At 42.4% G+C, this 23,707-nt stretch overlaps 2 protein-coding genes across 2 annotated transcripts in view; both read left to right on the top strand.

Annotated features, from left to right (window-relative positions):
- Nucleotides 1-252: 252 nt before the first annotated feature.
- LOC139174918 (D(1) dopamine receptor-like) lies at nucleotides 253-1,593 on the top strand. The gene has a single exon (XM_070765620.1). It carries the CDS (start codon nucleotides 253-255, stop codon nucleotides 1,591-1,593), a length of 1,341 nt encoding a protein of 446 aa, XP_070621721.1.
- The window catches only part of R3HCC1 (R3H domain and coiled-coil containing 1), a 35,604-nt gene continuing 13,486 nt past the window's right edge, over nucleotides 1,590-23,707 (top strand). The window contains exons 1-4 of the mRNA XM_070765621.1: nucleotides 1,590-1,677; nucleotides 18,957-19,214; nucleotides 20,264-20,393; nucleotides 22,721-22,858. Of these exons, the coding sequence (XP_070621722.1) occupies nucleotides 1,590-1,677; nucleotides 18,957-19,214; nucleotides 20,264-20,393; nucleotides 22,721-22,858 (614 nt within the window). The remainder of the gene's footprint in view (nucleotides 1,678-18,956; nucleotides 19,215-20,263; nucleotides 20,394-22,720; nucleotides 22,859-23,707) is intronic.

A 23,707-nucleotide genomic window follows, 5' to 3' on the forward strand; every position in this document is an offset into this window, starting at 1 on the left:
GATGTTGAATAAACATCCGTTGCGTCTTTTAGCTCAAGTTGTGCCTAGGAGCCTCGATCGTTTCTGAAACGCAAGTGGAGAAGCTGGGCTTGGTGGTGACTGTCGGACGAGCAAAGATGTAGTAGTTGATGGCACACACTGCGCCATCAGTGGCACGGAAGGCTCACAGGTAGACGTGGATGGACTTGGCTTGCGAGGAGGAAGAAATAGAGCACCTGCCACGACCAACGATACCAAGTGGAGAAGACAAACATGTCCCTGCGTGTGGTGATAGCTGCCTTGTTAGTGCTCCTCATCCTCTTCACTTTACTGGGCAATGCGCTGGTGTGCGTGGCGGTGATCAAATTTAGACATCTACGCTCCAAGGTGACCAACTTCTTCGTCGTCTCGTTGGCTGTTTCAGATCTCTTCGTAGCTGCACTGGTCATGCCATGGAAGGCGGTGGTGGAAGTGGTCGGTTTCTGGCCGTTCGGGGCTTTCTGCGACATGTGGGTGGCTTTTGATATCATGTGCTCCACGGCATCCATCCTCAACTTGTGCATCATCAGCATGGACCGCTACTGGGCCATTTCTAGCCCCTTCTGCTACGAACAGAAGATGACCCAACGGGTAGCATCCATTATGATTGGCGTGGCTTGGATGCTCTCCATTCTGATCTCCTTCATACCTGTCCACCTGAGATGGCACAAAGCCAGGAAGTTCCTTCCTGGTGAGGAACCAGGCTCCAACCTCACCTGGGCCCTTGAAGGAAACTGTGACTCGAGCCTCAACAGGACCTACGCCATCTCCTCATCCTTCATCAGCTTCTACATTCCCGTCGCCATCATGATAGTGACCTACACCCGGATCTTCCGCATTGCTCAGAGACAGATAAGAAGGATCTCTTCTCTAGAGAGGGCCGTGGAACACGCCCAGAGTTGCCAAAGCAGCGAGTGTTCTCACGAGGTCTCCTTGAAGAACTCCTTTCGGAAAGAAACCAAGGTCCTCAAGACTCTTTCGATCATCATGGGAGTTTTCGTCTTCTGCTGGCTTCCTTTCTTTGTGCTCAACTGCATCGTGCCCTTCTGCGACCCCAACCTTCATGAGATCGGGAAGCTCCCCTGCATCAGTGATACCGTTTTCGACATCTTTGTCTGGTTTGGCTGGGCAAACTCCTCTCTCAACCCCATCATCTATGCCTTCAATGTTGACTTCCGGAAGGCTTTCGCAGCCATCTTGGGCTGCGGTCGCTTGTGTCCCAGCAATGCTGTGGAGGCGGTCAACTTCAGCAATGAGTTGGTTTCCTACCATCATGACACCACCTGCCAGAAAGACCTTGGGACCTTGAGTTACCCACACTTTCTCCCTCATGCTATAACTCTTCCAGGAGAGGAGGAGGAGGATTTGAGGTTGGACAAGGTCCCTCAATCGTCTCATGGTGGCGACAGTGCGGCTGTTTTGTCGGCCATTATTCATGTGGACTATGAAACGGATCTTTCTCTGGAGAAGATCGTTCCCTTTGCCCACAATCTGATGGAGGGAGAGAGAACCAGAGATGATCCTGCAGAGAGAGACGGAAGCAGTGAACATGAACTTTTTCCATGGGTTGGATGAAATTGGTGGCTGCGGGTGAAGGAAAAGGGATCGGGCCTAATGAAGTCGTTTTGTACGTCTATCTCATCGTGAACAAATATCAATGTATCTTATTAGAAAGTCTTTCTGGAGGGATAATTAGGTTTGTCTGTTGTAGCAAAGCCAAAAAAAAAGAAGGGTGGTGGTGGTTGTGGCCTTCTAAAAGCTATTATTCACAGACCACAGGACTACATCATGTATGTGATGAATTATTATTTAGAAACTTTTATGACAGGATAACTAGATAGTGAATAGAATAGAACAGAACAGAACAGAATTCTTTGTTGGCCAAGTGTGATTGAACACAGAAGGAATTTGTCTTTGGTGCAGATGCTCTCAGTGTACATAAAAGAAAAGATACATTTGCCAAGAATGGAATGGAATAGAATAGAATTTTTTATTGGCCAGGTGTGATTGGACACACAAGGAATTTGTCTTTGGTGCAGATGCTCTCAGTGTACATAAAAGAAAAGATACATTTGCCAAGAATGGAATGGAATAGAATAGAATTTTTTATTGGCCAGGTGTGATTGGACACACAAGGAATTTGTCTTTGGTGCATATGCTCTCAGTGTACATAAAAGATACATTTGCCAAGAATGGAATGGAATGAAATAGAATAGAATAGAATTTTTTATTGGCCAGGTGTGATTGGACACACAAGGAATTTGTCTTTGGTGCATATGCTCTCAGTGTACATAAAAGAAAATATATATTTGCCAAGAATGGAATGTAATGGAATGGAATAGAATAGAATTTTTTATTGGCCAGGTGTGATTGGACACACAAGGAATTTGTCTTTGGTGCATATGCTCTCAGTGTACATAAAAGATACATTTGCCAAGAATGGAATGGAATGGAATAGAATAGAATTTTTTATTGGCCAGGTGTGATTGGACACACAAGGAATTTATCTTTGGTGCATATGCTCTCAGTGTACATAAAAGAAAAGATATATTTGCCAAGAATGGAATGGAATGGAATAGAATAGAATAGAATTTTTTATTGGCCAGGTGTGATTGGACACACAAGGAATTTGTCTTTGGTGCATATGCTCTCAGTGTACATAAAAGAAAAGCTTTTAAAGTGTCCCAAGACTTTACTCAGTGTTTTTAGTAATTAGGCAGCTGACTAATCATTAGATAGAACCAAATTCTGTGAACCAAAGAGAAGATTACTGTAAACCAGTAGTCCCCCACAGCGAGGCAATTCGATTTTTAATGGGGCAATTGGAACCTTGTTTAAACCAAGTTAAGGGCGTTTTAGGCTTCCACGAGTAGGAGTTCACTTTTTGAATAGTAAGAATTATATGCCACGGGGGAAGGGGGCATCAGGATTTTAGAGAGGCTTAGATGGGCCACAGCCAAAAAAAAGCTTGGGAGCTTTTGTTCTAAATGGTCTTTTCTCTCTTATGGATAGATGTAAATAGAGTGCCACAGTTATTTGCCTGACTTAAAATGAAATCTGGTTCTTCTACCACATTTTTTTAAAAAGGAAAAAAAATAGAAATGTTGGCCATTAGGACATAACTTATAAAATGTGTGATTTTATTAAGCTAATTTAGAGAAGTTGGAATGACACAGTGACCCTACTGGATGATAATTTCCATAGGGTTTGCAAGCACTAGAAATGTACTTTGTTAATGGAAGGTATGCCCGGTTTGTGTCATTGGCTTCATTTTGAAGTCAGTTGCACTTCAAAAATGACAGGTTGTAGATAATTTTCATAACGTCTGACAGGCCAGCACCACACTTGGTTCTATCTACAGGATAATTTTTAAGATGGCTCTTTAAAGACGATAGGGGAAAGATTTTCCTGTCCCCCGGGAAGAAATTACAATGCAGTGGTGACCAAAATTGCGCAGGAGATGGTGTGTTGTTTTAATGAAAAATGTATGATTTCAAGTATCCTTAGAATGAAAAGGAGTGAATGGTATCTACCACTGAAATATACGGCTCAAAAATAAATTTAAAAAGGGAACACTTAAACAACACAATATAACTCCAAGTAAATCGAACTTCTATGAAATCAAACTGTCCACTTAATTAGCAACACTGATTGACAATCAATTTCACATGTTGTCAGCCCATTCAACTTTGTACAGAACAAAGTATTCAATGAGAATATTTCATTCAACACAAGAGCACGCAACAAATTCAAACTTAATATTAAATGCTCCAAGCTTGACTGTAAAAAATATGACTTTAGCAATCGAGTTGTCAAAGCGTGGAACTCATTACCGGACTCAGTAGTGTCAACCCCTAACCCCCAACATTTCTCCCTTAGACTATCCACAATTGACCTCTCCAGGTTCCTAAGAGGTCAGTAAGGGGCGTACATAAGTGCACTGGTGTGCCTTTCGTCCCCTGTCCAATTGTCTCTCCCTATCTCGTATATCATATATCTTTTCTTCCTTCATATATCTTCTCCTCTATTTTTAAATCTTCTCTTTATATATAATACTTCATGCCTATTCTCTTCAATATGTATTGTGCATTGGACAAAATAAATAAAAAATAAAATAAAAATAAATTCAGATCTAGGACGTGTTCTTTGAGTGTTCCCTTTATTTTTTTGTGCAGGGTATATTAAATCTGTGCGCATGAGACATACACAGAAGGTTGGACTATTTTGTATCCAAACCTCACCTCCAACTCCTTTATTTTTATAGTGGGATTAAAAGAACCGGTTACTGTCCCATGCGTGTGGCTGGAAGAACATCATATAGCTGATGTGTGATATGTGATAATTAATATGGCCAAATAATGTTGCAACTTTGTCATGTGTCTTGATTGCTGCAGGCAAAAATAAAATAAAATAAAATTGAAATAAAGCAGTAAACTAATTATCTAGAGAGCACCAGCTAGGAGAAAAGATGTATTGTTAGATGAAGAACACACACTATGTTAATCTTAAGAGAGTCGTGATGAATGTGTAGGAAAGACGGAATTGAATAAAGATGTTTTTGTTTGTTGCTTCTCCTTCAGACAAGAGTTGTATAAACTTTCTGTGGATGGTTGCCTCCTGCTTTCTAATTCTTATTTAGTCCTTCATTTTTTGACTCTTGAGAACCAGGAAAATATAACTGAAAAAAAAACCATGTTTTAGTAATTGTTCTTCAGGTAAAATGGGTAGTTATGATACTGTACACAGTTTTCATACCATAAAAAACTCTTTTTAAAAACCTGCCATTAAATGTCATGCATTATCAAGAGTTGCTTCGTAGGTTCCAGAAAGGGCTGGACTCAGATTTTGGATTTTGAGTCACAGCCATACCTCAACTAAACTTCCTGATCTTTGGAAAGGAAATTAATATTTGTCTCCACATATACCGACAGAGTGCGTTTCCATGAATTTAGTCTAATCAATTCCAAAACACATTTGAAAGCAAATTAAACATGTATCACCAGGCTCTTGTCTAAAACAGGAAGGCATTGCTAGTAGAAGCACAAGCATCAACATTAGAAATCCTAATAATTATAATAATACCTCCGAGACCGCCTTCTGCTGCACGAATCCCAGCGGCCGATTAGGTCCCACAGAGTTGGCCTTCTCCGGGTCCTGTCGACTAAACAATGTCGTCTGGCGGGACCCAGGGGGATAGCCTTCTTTCTCTGTGGCGACCCCGGCCCTCTGGAACCAACTCCCCCCAGAGATTAGGACTGCCCCCACTCTCCTCGCCTTTTGTAAGTTACTAAAAACTCATCTTTGTCGCCAGGCATGGGGAAACTAACATGCACCCCAATTGTGAAGGCTGGTGTATGGTTTGATTGGTTGTGTGATTATTTTATTATAAGGGTTTTAAATTGCATTTTAAGATTGGATTTGTACACTGTTTATGTTGTTGTGAGCTGCCCCGAGTCCTCGGAGAGGGTCAGCATACAAATCTAATAAATTATTAATTTATTATTATTATTAATTGCTTTCTCAAATCCAGGCTATTTTGAGATGTGGCATTATGCCAGCATATGATGCAGATAAGTAAAGTCTTACATTAGGTGAAAAACCCCCAAAAGTACACATATAGACTGGGTGAAACCAGGCTTAATAGCAGTGACTATAACAGGGTTTTTGAAGCCCTAGTGGACAACCAGTTAAACATGAGCCAGCAATGTACAGCTGCAGCAAAAAAAAGGCAATGCAATCCTAAATGCATTAACAGAGGGATACAATCTAGGTCAAGTGAGATACTAATATAACTCTATAAAGGCTTAATTAGACTGCACCTGAAGTATATTGCATCCAGTTTTGGTCACCATATTATAAAAAAGATATTTAGGCTCTAAAAAGGTGCAGAAGAGAGCAATCGGGACTGGAAACTAAAACATACGAAGAGCGGTTGCAAGAACTAGGTATGGATAGTCTAAGGAAGAGAAAGCTCAGGGGAGACATGATAGCAATGGTCCAATATTTGAGAGGCTGCCACAGAGAGGAGGAAGTCAAGCTGTTCTCCAAAGCACCTGAAGGACAGATAAGGAATAATGGATGGAAACTGACCAAGGGGAGATTCAACCTAGAAATAAAAAGGAACTTTCTGACGGTGCGAACAATCAACCAATGGAACAGTTTGCCTTTAGAAGTTGTGGGAGCTTCATCACTTGGAACTTTCAAAAGGAGATTGGACTGTAAGGTCTCCTGCTTGAGCAGGGGGTTGGACTAGATGACCTACAAGGTCCCAACTCTGTTAATCTGTATCTAAGAGGACCAGATTTCCATTTTAAAACTGGAACTTTAAAAATATTATTGAATAAGTCTCAAGCAAAGGGGAAACAGACACATTTTGTTCATTTCAACAATGCTTTTCTCAAAGATTAGTTCTGTAAGAGTGACCATAAGATGAATGGGGAAAGTACTTGTAAAAGAGTCCCAAAAACCTTAATTCATTAAATGGGAAGAGACAAAAGGAGATAAGCAGTTTACTGCTTTACCACCAATATAATAATAATAATAATAATAATAATAATAATAATAATAATAATAATAATAATTTATTAGATTTGTATGCCGCCCCTCTCCGAAGACTCGGGGCGGCTCACAACAAGCGATAAAACAATATTGTACAGGCACAAATCTAATATTAAGAAAAAACTAAAAACCCTATCAATTTAAAAAACCAAACAACACATACATACCAAACATAAATTATAATAAGCCTGGGGGAAAGGTGTCTCAAATCCCCCATGCCTGGCGGTATAGATGGGTCTTAAGTAGTTTACGGAAGACAAGGAGGGTGGGAGCAGTTCTAATCTCCGGGGGGGAGTTGATTCCAGAGGGCCGGGGCCGCCACAGAGAAGGCTCTTCCCCTGGGGCCCGCCAGACGACATTGTTTAGTCGACGGGACCCGGAGAAGGCCGACTCTGTGGGACCTTATTGGCCGCTGGGATTCGTGCGGTAGTAGGCGGTTCCGGAGGTATTCTGGTCCAATGCCATGTAGGGCTTTAAAGGTCATGACCAACACTTTGAATTGTGACCGGAAACTGATCGGCAGCCAATGCAGGCCACGGAGTGTTGTAGAAACGTGGGCGAATCTGGGAAGCCCCACGATGGCTCTCGCGGCTGCGTTCTGCACGATCTGAAGTTTCCGAACACTTTTCAAAGGTAGCCCCATGTAGAAAGCATTGCAGTAATCGAACCTCGAGGTGATAAGGGCATGAGTGACTGTGAGTAATGACTCCCTGTCCAAATAGGGCCGCAACTGGTGCACCAGGCGAACCTGGGCAAACGCCCTCCTCGCCACAGCCGAAAGATGATGTTCCAATGTCAGCTGTGGGTCGAGGAGGACGCCCAAGTTGCGCACCCTCTCTGAGGGGGTCAGTAGTTTCCCCCCCAGAGTAATGGATGGACAGATGGAATTGTCCTTGGGAGGCAACACCCACAGCCAATCCGTCTTGTCTGGATTGAGTTTGAGTTTGTTGACACCCATCCAGTCCCCAACAGCCTCCAGGCACCGGCACATCACTTCCACTGCTTCGCTGACTGGACATGGGGTGGAGATGTACAACTGGGTATCATCCGCATATTGATGATACCTCACCCCATGCCCTTGGATGATCTCACCCAGCGGTTTCATGTAGATATTATTAGATATGGAAAAGCAAATTTTAAAAATATCATAAAATTGATCTTAGGAATCTCTTTGTTGGTTTGGAAAATCAGGAAAGGAAAGGAACAGAAAGGAAAGGCATGGTTTTATGGCACTAAGTGTAATTTCTTCAAAGTTTGGTTGTAGAAACCAGAGCATGTGACTTTATCAGTGTAACACATGTCTAGTTCAGCCCTGAATTTAATGTTCTTTGATTGAACATTTGATTTGGTTTGGCTATTAATAACACCTCTGTACCTTATTTCAATAACAATGCCTTTTAACTTCGCTTTTCCTATCTGCGACTTTTAATTGTTTCCTCTTTATGTATTCTCATCCTGTCTGCTAAATTTAGAGTCGCAAGAGGAAAGAAACGGAAAGGAGGAAAGCCGACTGTTTTCCACAGTCATTGTGACATCAAAGAGAAAATTGTGCTACCGTTTTGAACAGGGCAAAGTATTTCAAGAGTCAGATTCCTATGCTCGAGGTGAAATAGACAGACCTTCGTTTTCTTGACACTTTACTTTTGCAAAACCAAAAAGATCACTTCCCACTTTCTTCTTCGGCAAAAATAATCAGAACTGGACAATTACTGCAGAATGGGAGTGACAAAATGTCCTTTGCCTCCAGGGCTTCAGAAAGGCCTGCACGCATTTATGGGGGGCAGCGCGGGGGTATGTGGGCATGTGAGAGGGAGGGAAAGGGGGTGGTCACATTAACACACGCTAGCATGCCCGCACACCCCATTTTAAATCTAATAATAATAATAATAATAATAATAATAATAACAACAACAACTTCTACCGCACGAATCCCAGCGACCAATTAGGTCCCACAGAGTGGGCCTTCTCCGGGTCCCGTCAACTAAACAATGTCGGTTGGCGGGCCCCTGGGGAAGAGCCTTCTCTGTGGCGGCCCCGACCCTCTGGAACCAACTCCCCCCGGAGATTAGAACTGCCCCTACTCTCCCTGCCTTCCGTAAACTTCTTAAAACTCACCTCTGTCGTCAGGCATGGGGGAACTGAAACACCTCCCCCGGGCATGCACATTTTATGTATGGGATGTTTGAGTGTATGCTTGTTAACAAAATGGGGTTCTTTTAAATGTTTTAAATTATATTTGGATTTGTTACAAACTGTTGTGTTGTGCTGTGAGCCGCCCCGAGTCTGCGGAGAGGGGCGGCATACAAATCTAAATAAATAAATAAATAAATAAATAAACAACAACAATAATAATGACAAGAACAACAACAATAATAAAGAAATAATAATAATTATTATTATTATTAATATGCATATTGTACAAATACACAGATTTTCACATATTTTCTAAAACAAACACACACATGGTGCATACAATAAGGGTATGTACCATATGTGTCTATGTATATGTGTCTATGCTTTAGAAAATACATGAGCATCCGTGTGTTTATAAAATATGGATGTCTTTGTGTGGTGTAAACACGCTCATGCATCCTACTATGTATTATTTTAAATATTAGATCTTTTGGCTGTCAGTCTTGACCTTTTAAATTTGAACTTGGATTAGGATTGTTCCTTTGGAAACTGCCTTGTTTATCTTCTCTAAAGATGAATTAGCATTGTTATCAGGTGATGCCTGTTAGGTTCCCTTGTGTCAGTTCCCATTTCATAAATTCTTAAGTGCAGAAAGACCCCTTGGCCACCTGTATGTCCGAATCCCCGTAGACACTCTTCACGTAAGGTGAAGCTATGCACCGCAAGGTGATCGTGTCTGAGACAAACCGATTAAATCCCTGATTGAAATGGAAATTAGTTGCGGAGGGAAGAAGGGTCCGTGACAGCTACGATGGCAGCACAATTAATTTACTCGAGCAGGGAGAGATTTAATTTGGAAACTGCACCGTGGCTCCAGAATGGCCATTAAAGAATAAACTTGATTATCCATAGCTCAAAGTTTCTGTGCCAAACCGAAACACTTTTTGGGGCAACCAGATTGCAATGAAAACTGGGGTACACATGGGGACACACTAATATTTTTCACACACCTCTCTAGGATACAATTCACTTTTACTTGTCACTGGTATCATTATCATCGTCATCCATTTTAAGGAGATACTTGGTCAATACCTAGGATGCTGGCAGCAACCCGTATGAACCATCAGTGCTAGTCAATTATACACATTTATATACATTTTTATATGTTCAGTTGACTGAGTTTCAAGTTTAATGAAAAAAGAGATGATAATGATGATGATTATGTCATCATAGTTGTTATTATTATTATTATTATTATTATTTTCACAAAAAAAAGTAATACGCAACAAACGAGATTGATATGCTCGATTTTGTATCACAATATCACAAGTCGAACACCTTCTTCTTCTTCTTCTTCTTGTTGTTATTATTATTATTATTATTATTATTATTATTATTATTATTATTTCAATACAACACAGCAAACGAGATCACTATGCTGGATTTCGTATTTCATCACCAGTTGGGCGCTTCCCAAGCACCTAGGACTGCGTGATGTAGCGGCGAATTATGTTTGCCGATCTCAGTAAAGCGGCCTTTTGCAATTGACAGATGGAGATTTTGTCCATTCCGATGGTTTTCAAATGTCCTCTGAGATCCTTTGGCACTGCGCCCAGCATGCCAAGTACCACTGGGACCACTTTCACGGGCTTATGCCAGAGTCATTGCAGCTCGATTTTTAGATCTTCATATTTCACTAATTTCTCTAGCTGCTTTTCTTCAATTCTGTTGTGTCCTGGGATTGCGATGTCGATGATCCATACTTTCTTTTTCTCCACAATCAGGATGTCTGGTGTGTTATGATTCAGAATTCGGTCAATCTGAAGTCGGAAGTCCCATAGTAGTTTTGCTTGCTCATTTTCGACCACTTTTTCGGGCTTATGATCCCACCAATTCTTTGCCACTGATAAATGGTAGTTCCGGCACAAGTTCCAGTGGATCATCTGTGCCACAGCATCATAGAAACATAGAAACATAGAAGTCTGACAGCAGAAAAAGACCTCCTGGTCCATCTAGTCTGCCCTTATACTATTTTCTGTATTTTATCTTAGGAGGGATATGTGTTTATCCCAGGCATGTTTAAATTCAGTTACTGTGGATTTATCTACCACGTCTGCTGGAAGTTTGTTCCAAGGATCTACTACTCTTTCAGTAAAATAATATTTTCTCATGTTGCTTTTGATCTTTCCCCCAACTAACTTCAGATTGTGTCCCCTTGTTCTTGTGTTCACTTTCCTATTAAAAACACTTCCCTCCTGCACCTTATTTAACCCTTTAATATATTTAAATGTTTCGATCATGTCCCCCCTTTTCCTTCTGTCCTCCAGACTATACAGATTGAGTTCATGAAGTCTTTCCTGATACGTTTTATGCTTAAGACCTTCCACCATTCTTGTAGCCCGTCTTTGGACCCGTTCAATTTTGTCAATATCTTTTTGTAGGTGAGGTCTCCAGAACTGAATACAGTATTCCAAGTGTGGTCTCACCAGCATTCTATATAGCGGGATCATAATCTCCCTCTTCCTGCTTGTTATACCTCTAGCTATGCAGCCAAGCATCCTACTTGCTTTCCCTACCACCTGACTGCACTGTTCACCCATTTTGAGACTGTCAGAAATCACTACCCCTAAATCCTTTTCTTCTGAAGTATTTGCTAACACAGAACTGCCAATACAATACTCAGATTGAGGATTCCTTTTTCCCAAGTGCATTATTTTACATTTGGAAACATTAAACTGCAGATTCCATTGCTTTGACCATTTATCTAGTAAAGCTAAATCATTTACCATATTACAGACGCCTCCAGGAATATCAACCCTATTGCACACTTTAGAGTCATCGGAAAATAGGCAAACCTTCCCTACCAAACCTTCCCCTATGTCACTCATAAACATATTAAAAAGAATAGGACCCAGAACAGACCCTTGTGGCACACCGCTTGTAACCTGACTTTGCTCAGAATACTCGCCGTTAGCAATAACTCTCTGATGTCTACGCTTCAGCCAGCTGCAAATCCATTGAACTATCCAGGGATTAAGTCCAATCTTCACTAATTTATGTATCAGCTCTTTATGTGGAACCGTATCAAAGGCTTTGCTGAAGTCCAGGTAGGCAATATCCACGGCACCACCTTCATCCAACACCTTTGTGACATAGTCAAAGAAATCAATGAGATTAGTCTGACATCATTAGTCTGGCATCATTCTCTAAGCAATTTACCGAGTAAGCCTATTGCCCCCAACAATCTGGGTCCTCTTTTTACCCACCTCAGAAGGCTGGAAGGCTTGAGTCAACCTTGAACCTAGTGAGATTTGAACGGCCATATAGCAGGCACCTGGCAGTTATCGGAAGTAGCCTGCACTACTGCACTCTGCGCCACCGGAAGACTGTATTAACCATGGCTGATAGGGCACACGTGTGAACATTTCCTAAGCTACTTCCTGAAAGTAGTTCTCCTGAGTAAGAAATAAAATTGCTTCTAAATTCAAAACTGGAGGGAAGGTACTCAAACAATTTTTCACCTGGGAAAAGAACTGGGGGGGGGGGGTTGTAGTAGCTTTGAGCTGTCCACAGAGCTCTTTTCAGTTCAGACTTTTGGGTAACGTTGGGGGTGGAATGTGTTAATTAACCCAGTTTGACATTTTCCCAACATCCCCAGTTACCAGGGAACGGACTGGAGAGTCCAAGGCTGCTGCTACTGAAGACGCTGGACCCGATGCTCTTAGAGACACAAAGGTCAGGCTATGACTCATGCCACTTGACCAGAGAGAGGAATTGTAAAGGTGATTATTTAATGGACACCTTCTCCCTGCCCAGAAAGTGGAGTGTGGGGCCCAGCATTTGGGGAAGTGAAAAAGAAACTCTGGAACTTTGCTGTTAAAGATCAAACTAAAACGGAAACTTAAACCAAACTTAAACCAAGGATTCTCATCAACCTATCAAGCATCGTCGCCACGATTACTGTATTTTTTTGGAGTATAAGATGCATCGGAGTAAAAGATGCATCAGATTTTAAAAGAGGAAAACAAGGAAAAAAATATTCTGAACCAAATGATGCAGTAATATATTATTAATCAAATACCAGTGTAGCAGCATACTTTTTGCAATCATGTGCACTTTTTTACAACCATGTACACTGCTTACAAACTTCAAACGTGACATCTTTAAGACTTGCGGACTTCAACTCCCAGAATTCCTCCTCCAGCCTTACTAGCTCAGGAATGGGAGTTGAAGAGCACAAGTCTTATACTTGCCATGTTTGCACCCCTAATCCCTTACCCAGGGGTCCTGAAACTTGACAGCTTTAACACTAATGGACTTCAACTCCCAGAATTCCTCCTCCAGTCATGCTGGATGGGGTAACTAGAAGGCCAAAAAACACCCCCGTTTTTGCGAAAAATGGGCCATTTCCCTCTGTATTTTTGCAAAAATTGAGGCATTTTTGCCTTCCCTCCCCAGTCCCCTAGGAGCGCTCTGCAGACTTCCCAATCCCTCTGGGCACCTTATTTTTGTGAAAAACGGGCCCATTTTTCTCAAAAATGGGACGCAGTGACAGGGCCTTATATAGGGTTGCACGCACGAGGTTTCGGTGTTTTGTTTTTTGCTTCTGCGCATGGGTGTGGCTTAATGGTCATGTGACTGGGTAAGAGTGCTTGCCGGCCATGTGAACAGGTGGGAGTGGCTTGAACAATCATCATTGTTCAGGTGAACTGTGAAGTCCTCGACTTACAACCTTACCAGTGTCGCTCGCTGGGGTGACAATTTGCTTCGCGTTTCCCGCGCTCTCCTTCCTGGGTCGCCCCCCCGCCTCAGGATGGGTAGCTAGGCGAACGGGTGCTGCCACAAGCATAAATGCTGCCAGCGCCGCTTCCACCCACGCCTTCTGCTTGCACCTCAGGTGGGAGGTGGCTGTGTGAGGCTGGAGGGGAGCCGGGCAGGAGAGAGGGAAGCTCGTCCGAGGCCAGGAAGGAGGAAAGAGGAAAAAAGCAAGGAGCACAGACGCAGCAAGAGCAGCAGCAGGGGGGAAAAGGAGAGCTGAACCGAGACTAGTAATCCAGGAGGTGACAGCCGCCAATCAGCTGGAACTGTGCACGCATCTTCATTTCTGCCGGTGGAACTATGTTCCACCCCGTCCTGCCTGCTGCCCACCCCTGCATTTATCCCAGCTTTCCTCTGGCCTTTTCAGAGGTAATCAAGCAAACAGGTGACATAGCTGAGTCTTTTATATGCCACCCGGTTGCTGCCGTGTCTCCCTCTCTGAGCTTCATTGCAGGAGGCGCCTTGCCCTCCGCAGGTTAAGTGCCCTGACTCCTCTGCCTGGATTGGCGCTGATTGCCAAAAAATTAGCATACAAATTGGGAAAGCCAATCTCGTGATTGCACAAGAGTCTTTCCTTCAAGCGGTCAAGACCTTCAGCGTCTTCTAGATGGACTTGGCTTGGCTTCTTTAGTTAACAGATCCTTCGCATAAGCAAAGTTCCTTTCTTCCTTGATGAGAATCATCTCAAATGTTGGAAAACAGCAGAAAATTAGTGAGAGAGAAACACGTGGGTTTTTTGGAGAGCTACTTGATTTCCAGGGCCAGACGGCATCGTTCGTGTTTTTCCAGTCCTCTGTCTCAAGAAATTGTGCTGGGTTGGGACTTACGTGTAGTGTTATCCAATGTACCTATAAGTTACCCAAGTGGGAAAGTGACTTCTAAACACCCAAATCACTTTATAAGTACAGTGGAACCTCTACAGAACTTAATTTGTTCCGTGACGAGGTTCTTAAGTAGAAAGGTTTATAAGAAGCAGCAATTTTTCCCATAGGGATCAATGTAAAAGCAAATAATGCATGCGACTGGGGAAACCACAGGGAGGGGGGAGGCCCTATTTCCTCCCAGGAGATTCCTAGAGAGGCCCCACCGAGGCTTCTCCCCGCCTTTTCCAGCCCTGTTTCCTCCCAGGAGATTCCTAGAGAGGCCCCACAGAGGCTTCTCCCTCCCTTTTCTGGTTACAGGTTCGGAGGCTCAGCTTTGTAAGTGGAAAATAGTTCTTGAGAAGATGCAAAAAAAAATCTTGAACACCCGGTTCTTATCTAGAAAAGTTTGTAAGTAGAGGCGTTCTTAGGTAGAGGTACCACTGTATTGGTTGAGTTCAGTTACTTGTTGCCAGTGTTCCCTCTAATTTTTTTGGGGGGTGGGCGGAAAAGTATAGTGTCTGAGCGGCAGTCCCTTCGGGACTGGGCGGCACAAAAATAATAAATAAATAAATAATAAATAAATAAATAAATAAATAAATAAATGAATAAATAAATGAATAAACAAACAAACAAACAAACAAACAAAAAACCTGTTTTGCCTCAGAGAATTTCAAAATAAAATACTGTACTGTGTGTCTATAACAGTGATCTCATAATAGGGCAACTCTATCAATATCAAAATGCCACTTAAATAGTTGAGCTAGTTTCAAACTAGATTTTGATTTTCTTTCTCTCTTCCTTACTCCCATTCTTTTTCTTTCTCTTTTCCTTCCTCTCTTTTTTCTATCTGTTTCTCTCTCTTCCTCTCTCTCTCCTTCCCTCTCACTCTTTCCCTCTCGGCTTCTGGGCAGGTTTGAAAAACTCTGAGTTGATGATGATTTTTAAGTGAGCAATTGCTCACTGCTCAGCTTATAGGGAACTATGCTTGTTGCAATAGGTTGGTTGCAATAATCAGGATAACACGTAATAGAACATAGAATAATCAGATTGAAAAGGACCCTGGAGGTCTTTCAACCCCTTGCTCAAACAAGAGTGCTTTGGGAGTTGGGCAGCATATAAGTAAGACAGACAAACAAACAAACAAATAATAAACAAACAAACAAACCCCTGGAGGCAAGCCATTAATTAATTGTTCTCACTGTCAGGGTGGCCCCATGGGCTAGATTGAGTTTGACACTTCTGATTTAGCAGATCAAAAATATCCAATGATGCAGTTAGTAAATAATTCAGGAAAAGTGGATAGAATAATCTACAGCGGGGGTGTCGACCATAGCTGGCTGGAGAATTCTGGGAGTTGAGGTCCAAAAGTCTTATAAAGTTGCCAAGGTTGGGGACCCCCTAATCTACAATTATAGAAATACAGAAACATAGAAAGTTGATGGCAGAAGAAGACCACGTGGTCCATCTAGTCTGCCCTTATACTATTTCCTGTATTTTATCTTAGGGTGGATCTATGTTTATCCCAGGCATGTTTAAATTCAGTGTCTGTGGATTTACCAACCACGTCTGCTGGAAGTTTGTTCCAAGCATCTACTACTCTTTTCAGTCAAATAATATTTTCTGAGGTTACTTCTGCTCTTTAAGTGTGGTTCAATTGAACTCTGTTGCTGGCTTCGTGAGAATGCAGCAATGGCCCTTTAAGAGAGACAATGGGGCTTCTAGAACCAGCAAACAATTCTGAGAGATCAGTAACTAGAAACATCAGAACAGCTTAAGGGATGACCCCTCACCAACTGAAGATCGAGTAAGTTTTCTCTTAAAGAGGTGATTGCTACTCAGGGTTGAATGCTCAAAAGTGAGAAAGAGCTGGGTGCTGTAGATTATACTATCCCTACCTGACTGATGCAGGGTGGGTGACCATTGGCCCTAAGACTATCTACAACCAGTGGGGTATTTCCTCGGTCTTCAGCCTGCTTTCAGAGCCCCTCTACAGGAGCACAGGCCTCGGGTGAGCGCTCTCCTTCCCTTCGCCCACTCCAGGAGTGAAATCCAGTAGGTTCTGATAGGTAGCGGAATTTTTTTTGGGGTGGGGGGTGGGGGGGTATATTTATTGTTTTTCCATACCTTACAGAGATTCAAATTCACATACCTCAAATTGAAAATACAATACAATATAAGAACAAATGCCAAATTCTTAATCCAAATTTCCTAATTATTTATCCAATTTATTCTGGTACATATCATTCATACTGTGCTACCTCCTTTTCAAATTTCAGATATTCTTCTTCGTCCTGATCTGAATTCAAAGTGCTATCTCAATTTCTCAAAGTTATCTCAATTGCTTGTGGCTATTTGCTGTTTATCTACCCAGAACTGTGCCGTCGTGCTACAATCCATTTCTTATATTCTTAAACTCATTTTTACTTTTTTGTTAAGACCCTCATTTTATCGAAGCTGCCTTAAAAAAAGAAATTTCGAAATTTACTTCTCTTTATATCCCAGGAAGGGGAAAAAAGATAACCATTCATACCCAATCTTAATCTAATTATAACAATATCAGTATACATAGGAGGAAGGGTTGTGTTTTAAATTTTTTTTAAAGTATTTCCCATTCGCTTCATTCCTTTTATTTCTTTCATTATACCAGTATATCATTTCCGCTTTAACAAATCATAATTATCTATCTATCTATCTATCTATCTATCTATCTATCTATCTATCTATCTAATCTAATCTATCTACCTGCCTGCCTACCTTATCTATCTATCTATCTATCTATCTATCTATCTATCTATCTATCTATCTATCTGCCTGCCTGCCTGCCTGCCTGCCTACCTTATCTATCTATCTATCTATCTATCTATCTATCTATCTATCTATCTATCTATCTATCTATCTATCTATCTATCTATCTATCATTTAAATATGTTAAAGGGTTAAATAGGGTTCAGGAGGGAAGTGTTTTTAACAGGAAAGTGAACACAAGAACAAGGGGACACAATCTGAAGTTAGTTGGGGGAAAGATCAAAGGCAACATGAGAAAATATTATTTTACTGAAAGAGTAGTAGATCCTTGGAACAAACTTCCAGCAGACGTGGTTGGGAAATCCACAGTAACTGAATTTAAACATGCCTGGGATAAACATATATCCATCCTAAGATAAAATACAGGAAATAGTAAAAGGGCAGACTAGATGGACCAAGAGGTCTTTTTCTGCCGTCAGTCTTCTATGTTTCTATGTTTCTATGTTTCTATGTTTCTATCTATCTATCTATCTATCTATCTATCTATCTATCTATCTATCTATCTATCTATCTTATCTATCTACCTACCTACCTACCTGCCTACCTTTATCTATCTATCTATCTATCTATCTATCTATCTATCTATCTATCTATCTACCTATCTATGTACCTACCTACCTGCCTACCTTATATCTATCTATCTATCTATCTATCTATCTATCTATCTATCTATCTATCTATCTATCTATCTATCTATAGATACCTACCTACCTGCCTACCTTCTATCTATCTATCTATCTATCTATCTATCTATCTATCTATCTATCTATCTATCTGCCTACCTACCTACCTACCTGCCTTATCTATCCATCCATCCATCCATCCATCCATCCATCTAAAAGCAATATTGCAGGGTAATTCAGCTCACGGCCAGAAGTTTGAGCTTGACCAGCTCAAGATTGACTCAGCCTTCCATCCTTCTGAGGTCAGTAAAATGAGGACCCAGATTGAGGCTGACTATAAATCCCTTAGAGCAGGCTGTAAAACCATGAAGCTTATATAGGTCTTATTGTTTTGCAATTGACTCAGTTTTCCATCTTTGTAAGGTCGGTAAAACGAGGACCCAGATTGTTGGGGGCAATGGCTAACAATAGCACTTAAGACCTATACAATATATAAGTCCTTCCTGTTAATGGCTACTTCACCTTCAACCGCAGCAAATACAAGAGCACATAATGTAAACTAAATGCAAACCGCTCCAAACTTGACTGCAGAAAACACGACTTCAGCAATAGTGATCAATGCTTGGAATGCACTACCTGACTCGGTGGTTTCTTCCCCAAACCCCAAAAACGTTAACCTTAGACCAGTGATGGCAAACCTTTTTTTCCTCGGGTGCCAAAACAGCATGCACACACATTATTACATATGTGCAAGTGTCCACACACATAATTCAAGGCCTGGGAAGAGCAAAAAGAGTTTCCCCCATCCCCTGGAGGCCTTCTGGATGCCAGAAATGGCCTGCTTCCCTACTTCTGCTGGGCCCAGTAGTCTCCTATTTCGCCCTCTCAGAGCCTCTGTGGGAGCCAAAAATCAGCTGGCCAGCACACACATGCATTTTGGAACTGAGCTAGGGCAACGATCCTCTTTTGTCATTATTTTTTTATGTTTATAGAAACTACTACTATCCTATACTGTAAATCAGTGTTTCCCAACCTTGGCAACTTGAAGATACAGTATCTGGACTTCAACTCCCAGAACTCCTAGCATTCGCTGGCTGGGGAATTCTGGGAGTTGAAGTCCAGATATTGTATCTTCAAGTTGCCAAGGTTGGGAAACACTGGCGTAGAGGACTCACCGTATCGGGACGCGTCCTTTCGCAGCATCGGAGGCAAAAGCGACGTTTTTCTGCCTCCCCCTTCGCCGGAGCGGAGGCGCGGCTGCCACCGGGCGCTGCGCCCAATCCGAGCCGGCGGCGCTCACGTGGACCGAGGCTGAGCGCGGGCGGGTTGGCGGGGAGGAGCCGAGGCCAGCCGCTTGCCGGGAAAGCGGGACGGACTGCGCTGGCCGGGCCTGGCGGTAGGTGCGGGGTCCCCCCTCCGGGTAGACTGGGTGGTGGTGGTGGGGATCCCCTGAGCGCAGCCCCTCCCCCGGCTCTCCCCTCCGAATCCCCGGCTGGCCTGGCTCGGCTTTAGGCGGGGGACGAAGAAGGAGTCCCGCATTGGCTTGGATCCGTTGGTTCGAGCGCGGGGCCGTCCTGGCTTGCCGGCTAAACGGCGCGCTCTCCCCGCAGGGCGCACGGATTTTGGAGAGGCTGTTGCGCGCAATGGCCGGGGATGGGGGGCGCAAGTGGGCAGAGGCCGGCAGGTGGCGGGGGAAGAGGGGGGGTCCCTATCGCGGGGGAGGGGGGAGAGATGCATGCCAGCCTCTTCCCCCCCCCCCGACCCCTGGCATCAATTGGCAGCTTAAACGGAGGTCCGCTGGAAGAGGCTGGTTGGTCTTATGCGCCCTCTGGAGAGAGCGGGTGCAAGCTGGTGGCAGATGCGCCCTGGCATTGTCCACCCCCGCCCCCTCCATTCTCTCCACAAACGCCCCCCTCCTTCAGCCCCAGGCTGCCCCTTTGTCTTAGGTCGGCATCAAGGGGCCAGAAGAGGATTTGGGTCAGTAGAATATTACTCAAGGGGACCAAAGTTCCGTTTGGTTTCAAAATAAAATAAGCCCATTTCCAAACCAAACCAAACCAGATGCCTTTAAAATAGCCACAATAACTTTGCACCTGTTTGTATCCTGCAGTGTTTAAAAAAACAACCAAGGGAAAATAACATTCTGTATTTTGTTTTGAGTGTGTGTGTGAAACAAACAAACAAACAAACAAAGAAATAAATAAATGGAGATACATAGAATCCTTTAAATTCTCACAAATAAATAATGTGTTTCCCCCAAAATAAGATGGCTGGGGAATTCTGGGAGCTGAAGTCCTCCAGGCTTAAAGTTACCAAGGTAGGAGACACCTGTTCTATAGGCATATTTTTAAGAAAAGCAGGAGCACAAGATGACTTTTTGTGAATAGAGCAGACGGTTTTTGGCCTGGTCTAATTATCTGCCCAATTTTGCTGCTCTCTTAACAGGCTACCACCCCACTGTCACGCTGGCGCTGCGTTGTTTGGACGGCGTGTTCCTTTCTCCTATGGAGAATGATTTTGTCGACAAAATCATGGAGGAACTGGACCACTTCCTGCTACAGAACCAGCTGGAAAAGTAAGAAACTTCTCTCTCATTGCCCCAACCCAGGGGTAGGCAAAGTTGGCTCTTGTGTGACTTGTGGACTTCAACTGCCAGAATTCCTGAGCCAATCATGCTAGCTCAGGAATTCTGGGAGTTGAAGTCCACATGTCATAGAAGAGCCAACTTTGCTTACCCCTGCCCCAACCCAATGTGAGTGTTAAGTCTGCCTGGGGGGGCTGCAGAGTCTGTCCTGGTGGAAAAGCCAGGAGCTCACTTAAAAAGGGATTCAGCTGTAAAAGTCCACGAAGTTTAGCTCTGCTTTTCCTTAAGAGATTTGAGATGCATGAAATGTCCCTCTCCTTCTAAACTTGGGTTCTGCTTCTGATTCGCATGCTTTTTACATACGGAGTATAAGATGCGTATTTTTCCCCTCCAAAAGAGGCTGAAAATTTGGGTGCGTCTAATGCGCCGAATGTAGCTTTATAAAAGCTTTTTCTCCCCATCCCTAACAAGATGCTAGCAATCTTTTTTTTATTGCTACTCGGTCCCAAGAATTTTTTTTCCAGCCCTAAGTCTTTGCCAGTTTGTTTTCATCGCTATTTGCTCCAAATAACAAACCATCAAACCAGCAGTTTGGAAAAATGCACTTCTGGTTTGCCCTTTTGGCCATATTTTTCTCACCTACCAGGCTTCAGAAAGGCCTGTGCACGATATATATGCACCATGTTGGAAATTGAATAGGATATCAACGGAAAGAGAAGTTTTGAGAAAAAATATGGATTGTGCAGAGATGAATAGATTGTCTTTGAAACTTAAGGATAAATAAGACTCGGATTATTATAAAATTTGGGGGAAGTTTTATGATTGGATAGAAAATTAAGAGATATGTATGTATTAGTAATTGGTTAATTTTGGAAAAATTGAAATAAAGAGAATTTGATTTAAGCTTTGCAAGCCAGATGGCAAAGATGAGAAATGGTGGTAGCACTATATACAGTGATCCCTCGATTTTCGCGATCTCGTTCTTCGCGAAATGCTATATCGCGATTTTTCCCACCCGAAGATGTCACTCTCTTCCTTCCTTTCTCTTCTTTCTTTCTCTCTCTCTTTCTCTATCTTGCTTCTTCCTCTCTCACACTCTCTTCCTCCCTCTCTCATCTCTTTCTTTCCTTCTCTCTCTTTCTCTATCTCTCCCCCTCTTGCTGGCGGGCGGCGAGCGGGGGCATCAGCGAGGAAGACCCAGGGAAGGTTCCTTCGGCCGCCCAGCAGCTGATCTGCTCGGCAGCGCAGCAGCAGCGAGCAGACGAAGATCGGGGTTTCCCCTTTGCGTGGGCGGCGGGGAAACCCCGATCTTCGTCTGCTCGCTGCTGCTGCGCTGCCGAGCAGATCAGCTGCTAGGCGGCCGAAGGAACCTTCCCTGGGTCTTCCCCGCCGCCCACGCAAACTCCACCATCTGCGCATGCGCGGCCATGAAAAAAGGGTGCGCATGCACAGATGGTGTTTTTACTTCCGCAACCCTACATCGCGAAAAATCGATTATCGCGAGGGGTCTTGGAACGGAACCCTCGCGATAATCGAGGGATCACTGTAATGATATAACACAAAATTTACTCATTGTTTAGATTTTAAACATATAGAACTTTATTTTACGATGTAGGTGATATATTATGAATACGGTAGTTTCTTTTATTAAAGATACATATATATAGAGAGAGTGTTTAATTAGCTATATGATATACGATTACAATTTAGATAGAGTTTTTATTATTATATTATTATTATTATTATTATTATTATTATTATTATTGTAACCTTTTGTAGTAAGACGGTGAGGGAAAAATTTAATTTAGATTTTTAATAATTGCTAATATTGTATAAAATTAACAGAAAATTTTACACGGGGAGAGATAAGAGCCTCCATTGAAGGAGCAATGAGAAAAGAAAAGTTTGTATATGATTGATTTTAAGCATGATTGTTGTGTTAATAACTACATATTGTTTTACTTTATGGTGGAGAAAAATAAAAAATCTTACACCGAGAAAGGCCTGTGCGCATGAATGGGAGGAAGGGAAAGGGTGTGTCTGCTAGCATATCCAGACATGTGAATCAAAAAGAAAGGGAGTTTTTTCTGCTTTTCTGTTGATAAAGACCTTTTGTTTTCCTTCTATTGTGTGGTGTGTGTCTGTTTGGACTAATTACCCTGTAATTACGGGCAGTTGGGACAGCCATCACTGAGCTAGAGCGAGCATGGGAACTCACCTGGTCTCGTGGGATGCTGGCTTTCTAGCATCTTAACCTGCTGAGCCACCGCCTTACCTTGAGAGCAACTGGTTTCATTCTGTGTTTTCCTTCCTCGCAGAGTCCTCCTGTTTCCTCCTCTCTCTAGTCGCCTGAGATACTTGATCCACCGAACCGTTGATGACGTTGAGCTCCTGAGCAGCTTTTCTGTTGGAGAAGGATGGAGGAGGAGGACGGTGGTCTGCCATGCGGCAGTCAGGTGGGTTTTTAAGGGCTGGCTTTCGGCGCTCGGAACTGAATAAGAGGTTTACATACATAAGTAAAATGCAATTATTATTTTTTTAAAGTAAATGTATTCAACTCAACGAATCAGAGATTCAGGTTTAATTTTAAAAACATTAAATTAAAAATAAATTAAATGAATTACATTAAGTGAACAGGAGATTAAGATTTAACTTTAAAAGCAAGTTAAAAATAAACATTAAATTAAATGAATAAGAGATTAAGTTTTTTTCTATTTAAATATAATTTTTATATATGTACATACATACATATAAATGAAGGGGCAATAGCCATTACAATCTGGAACGTTTAAAATGTATTTAAAACTACTAAAAATTAATGAGCTTTTGTCAATCCCTATTGACTTCATCGGAGTATTAATATAGATAGGTAAATAGGTAGGTAGGTAGGTAGGTAGGTAGGTAGGTAGGTGGGTGGGTGGGTGGATGGATAGATGGATGGATGGATGGATAGAGATAGATAGATAGATAGATAGATAGATAGATAGATAGATAGATAGATAGATAGATAGATAGGCTTTTAATGTAAAATTGTTATTTTAGACTTAATATTAGATTTGCCATTGTATGCTGTTTTATCACTGCTCTGGGCCACCCCGAGCCTGCGGAGAGGGGCGGCATACAAATCTAATTAATAATAATAATAATAATGATAGATAGATAGATAGATAGATAGATAGATAGATAGATAGATAGATAGATAGATAGATAGATAGATAGAGTGAAGGATCGTGGTCACCGGCCCCACTGTTACGCCTCCTCGGTGCTTCCCAGGGCCAGTCTAGGCGTGTACTGTCCTCGGAGAG

The sequence above is a fragment of the Erythrolamprus reginae genome, chromosome 12 (genome assembly GCF_031021105.1).
Source record: "Erythrolamprus reginae isolate rEryReg1 chromosome 12, rEryReg1.hap1, whole genome shotgun sequence".
Lineage (NCBI taxonomy): Eukaryota > Metazoa > Chordata > Lepidosauria > Squamata > Dipsadidae > Erythrolamprus > Erythrolamprus reginae.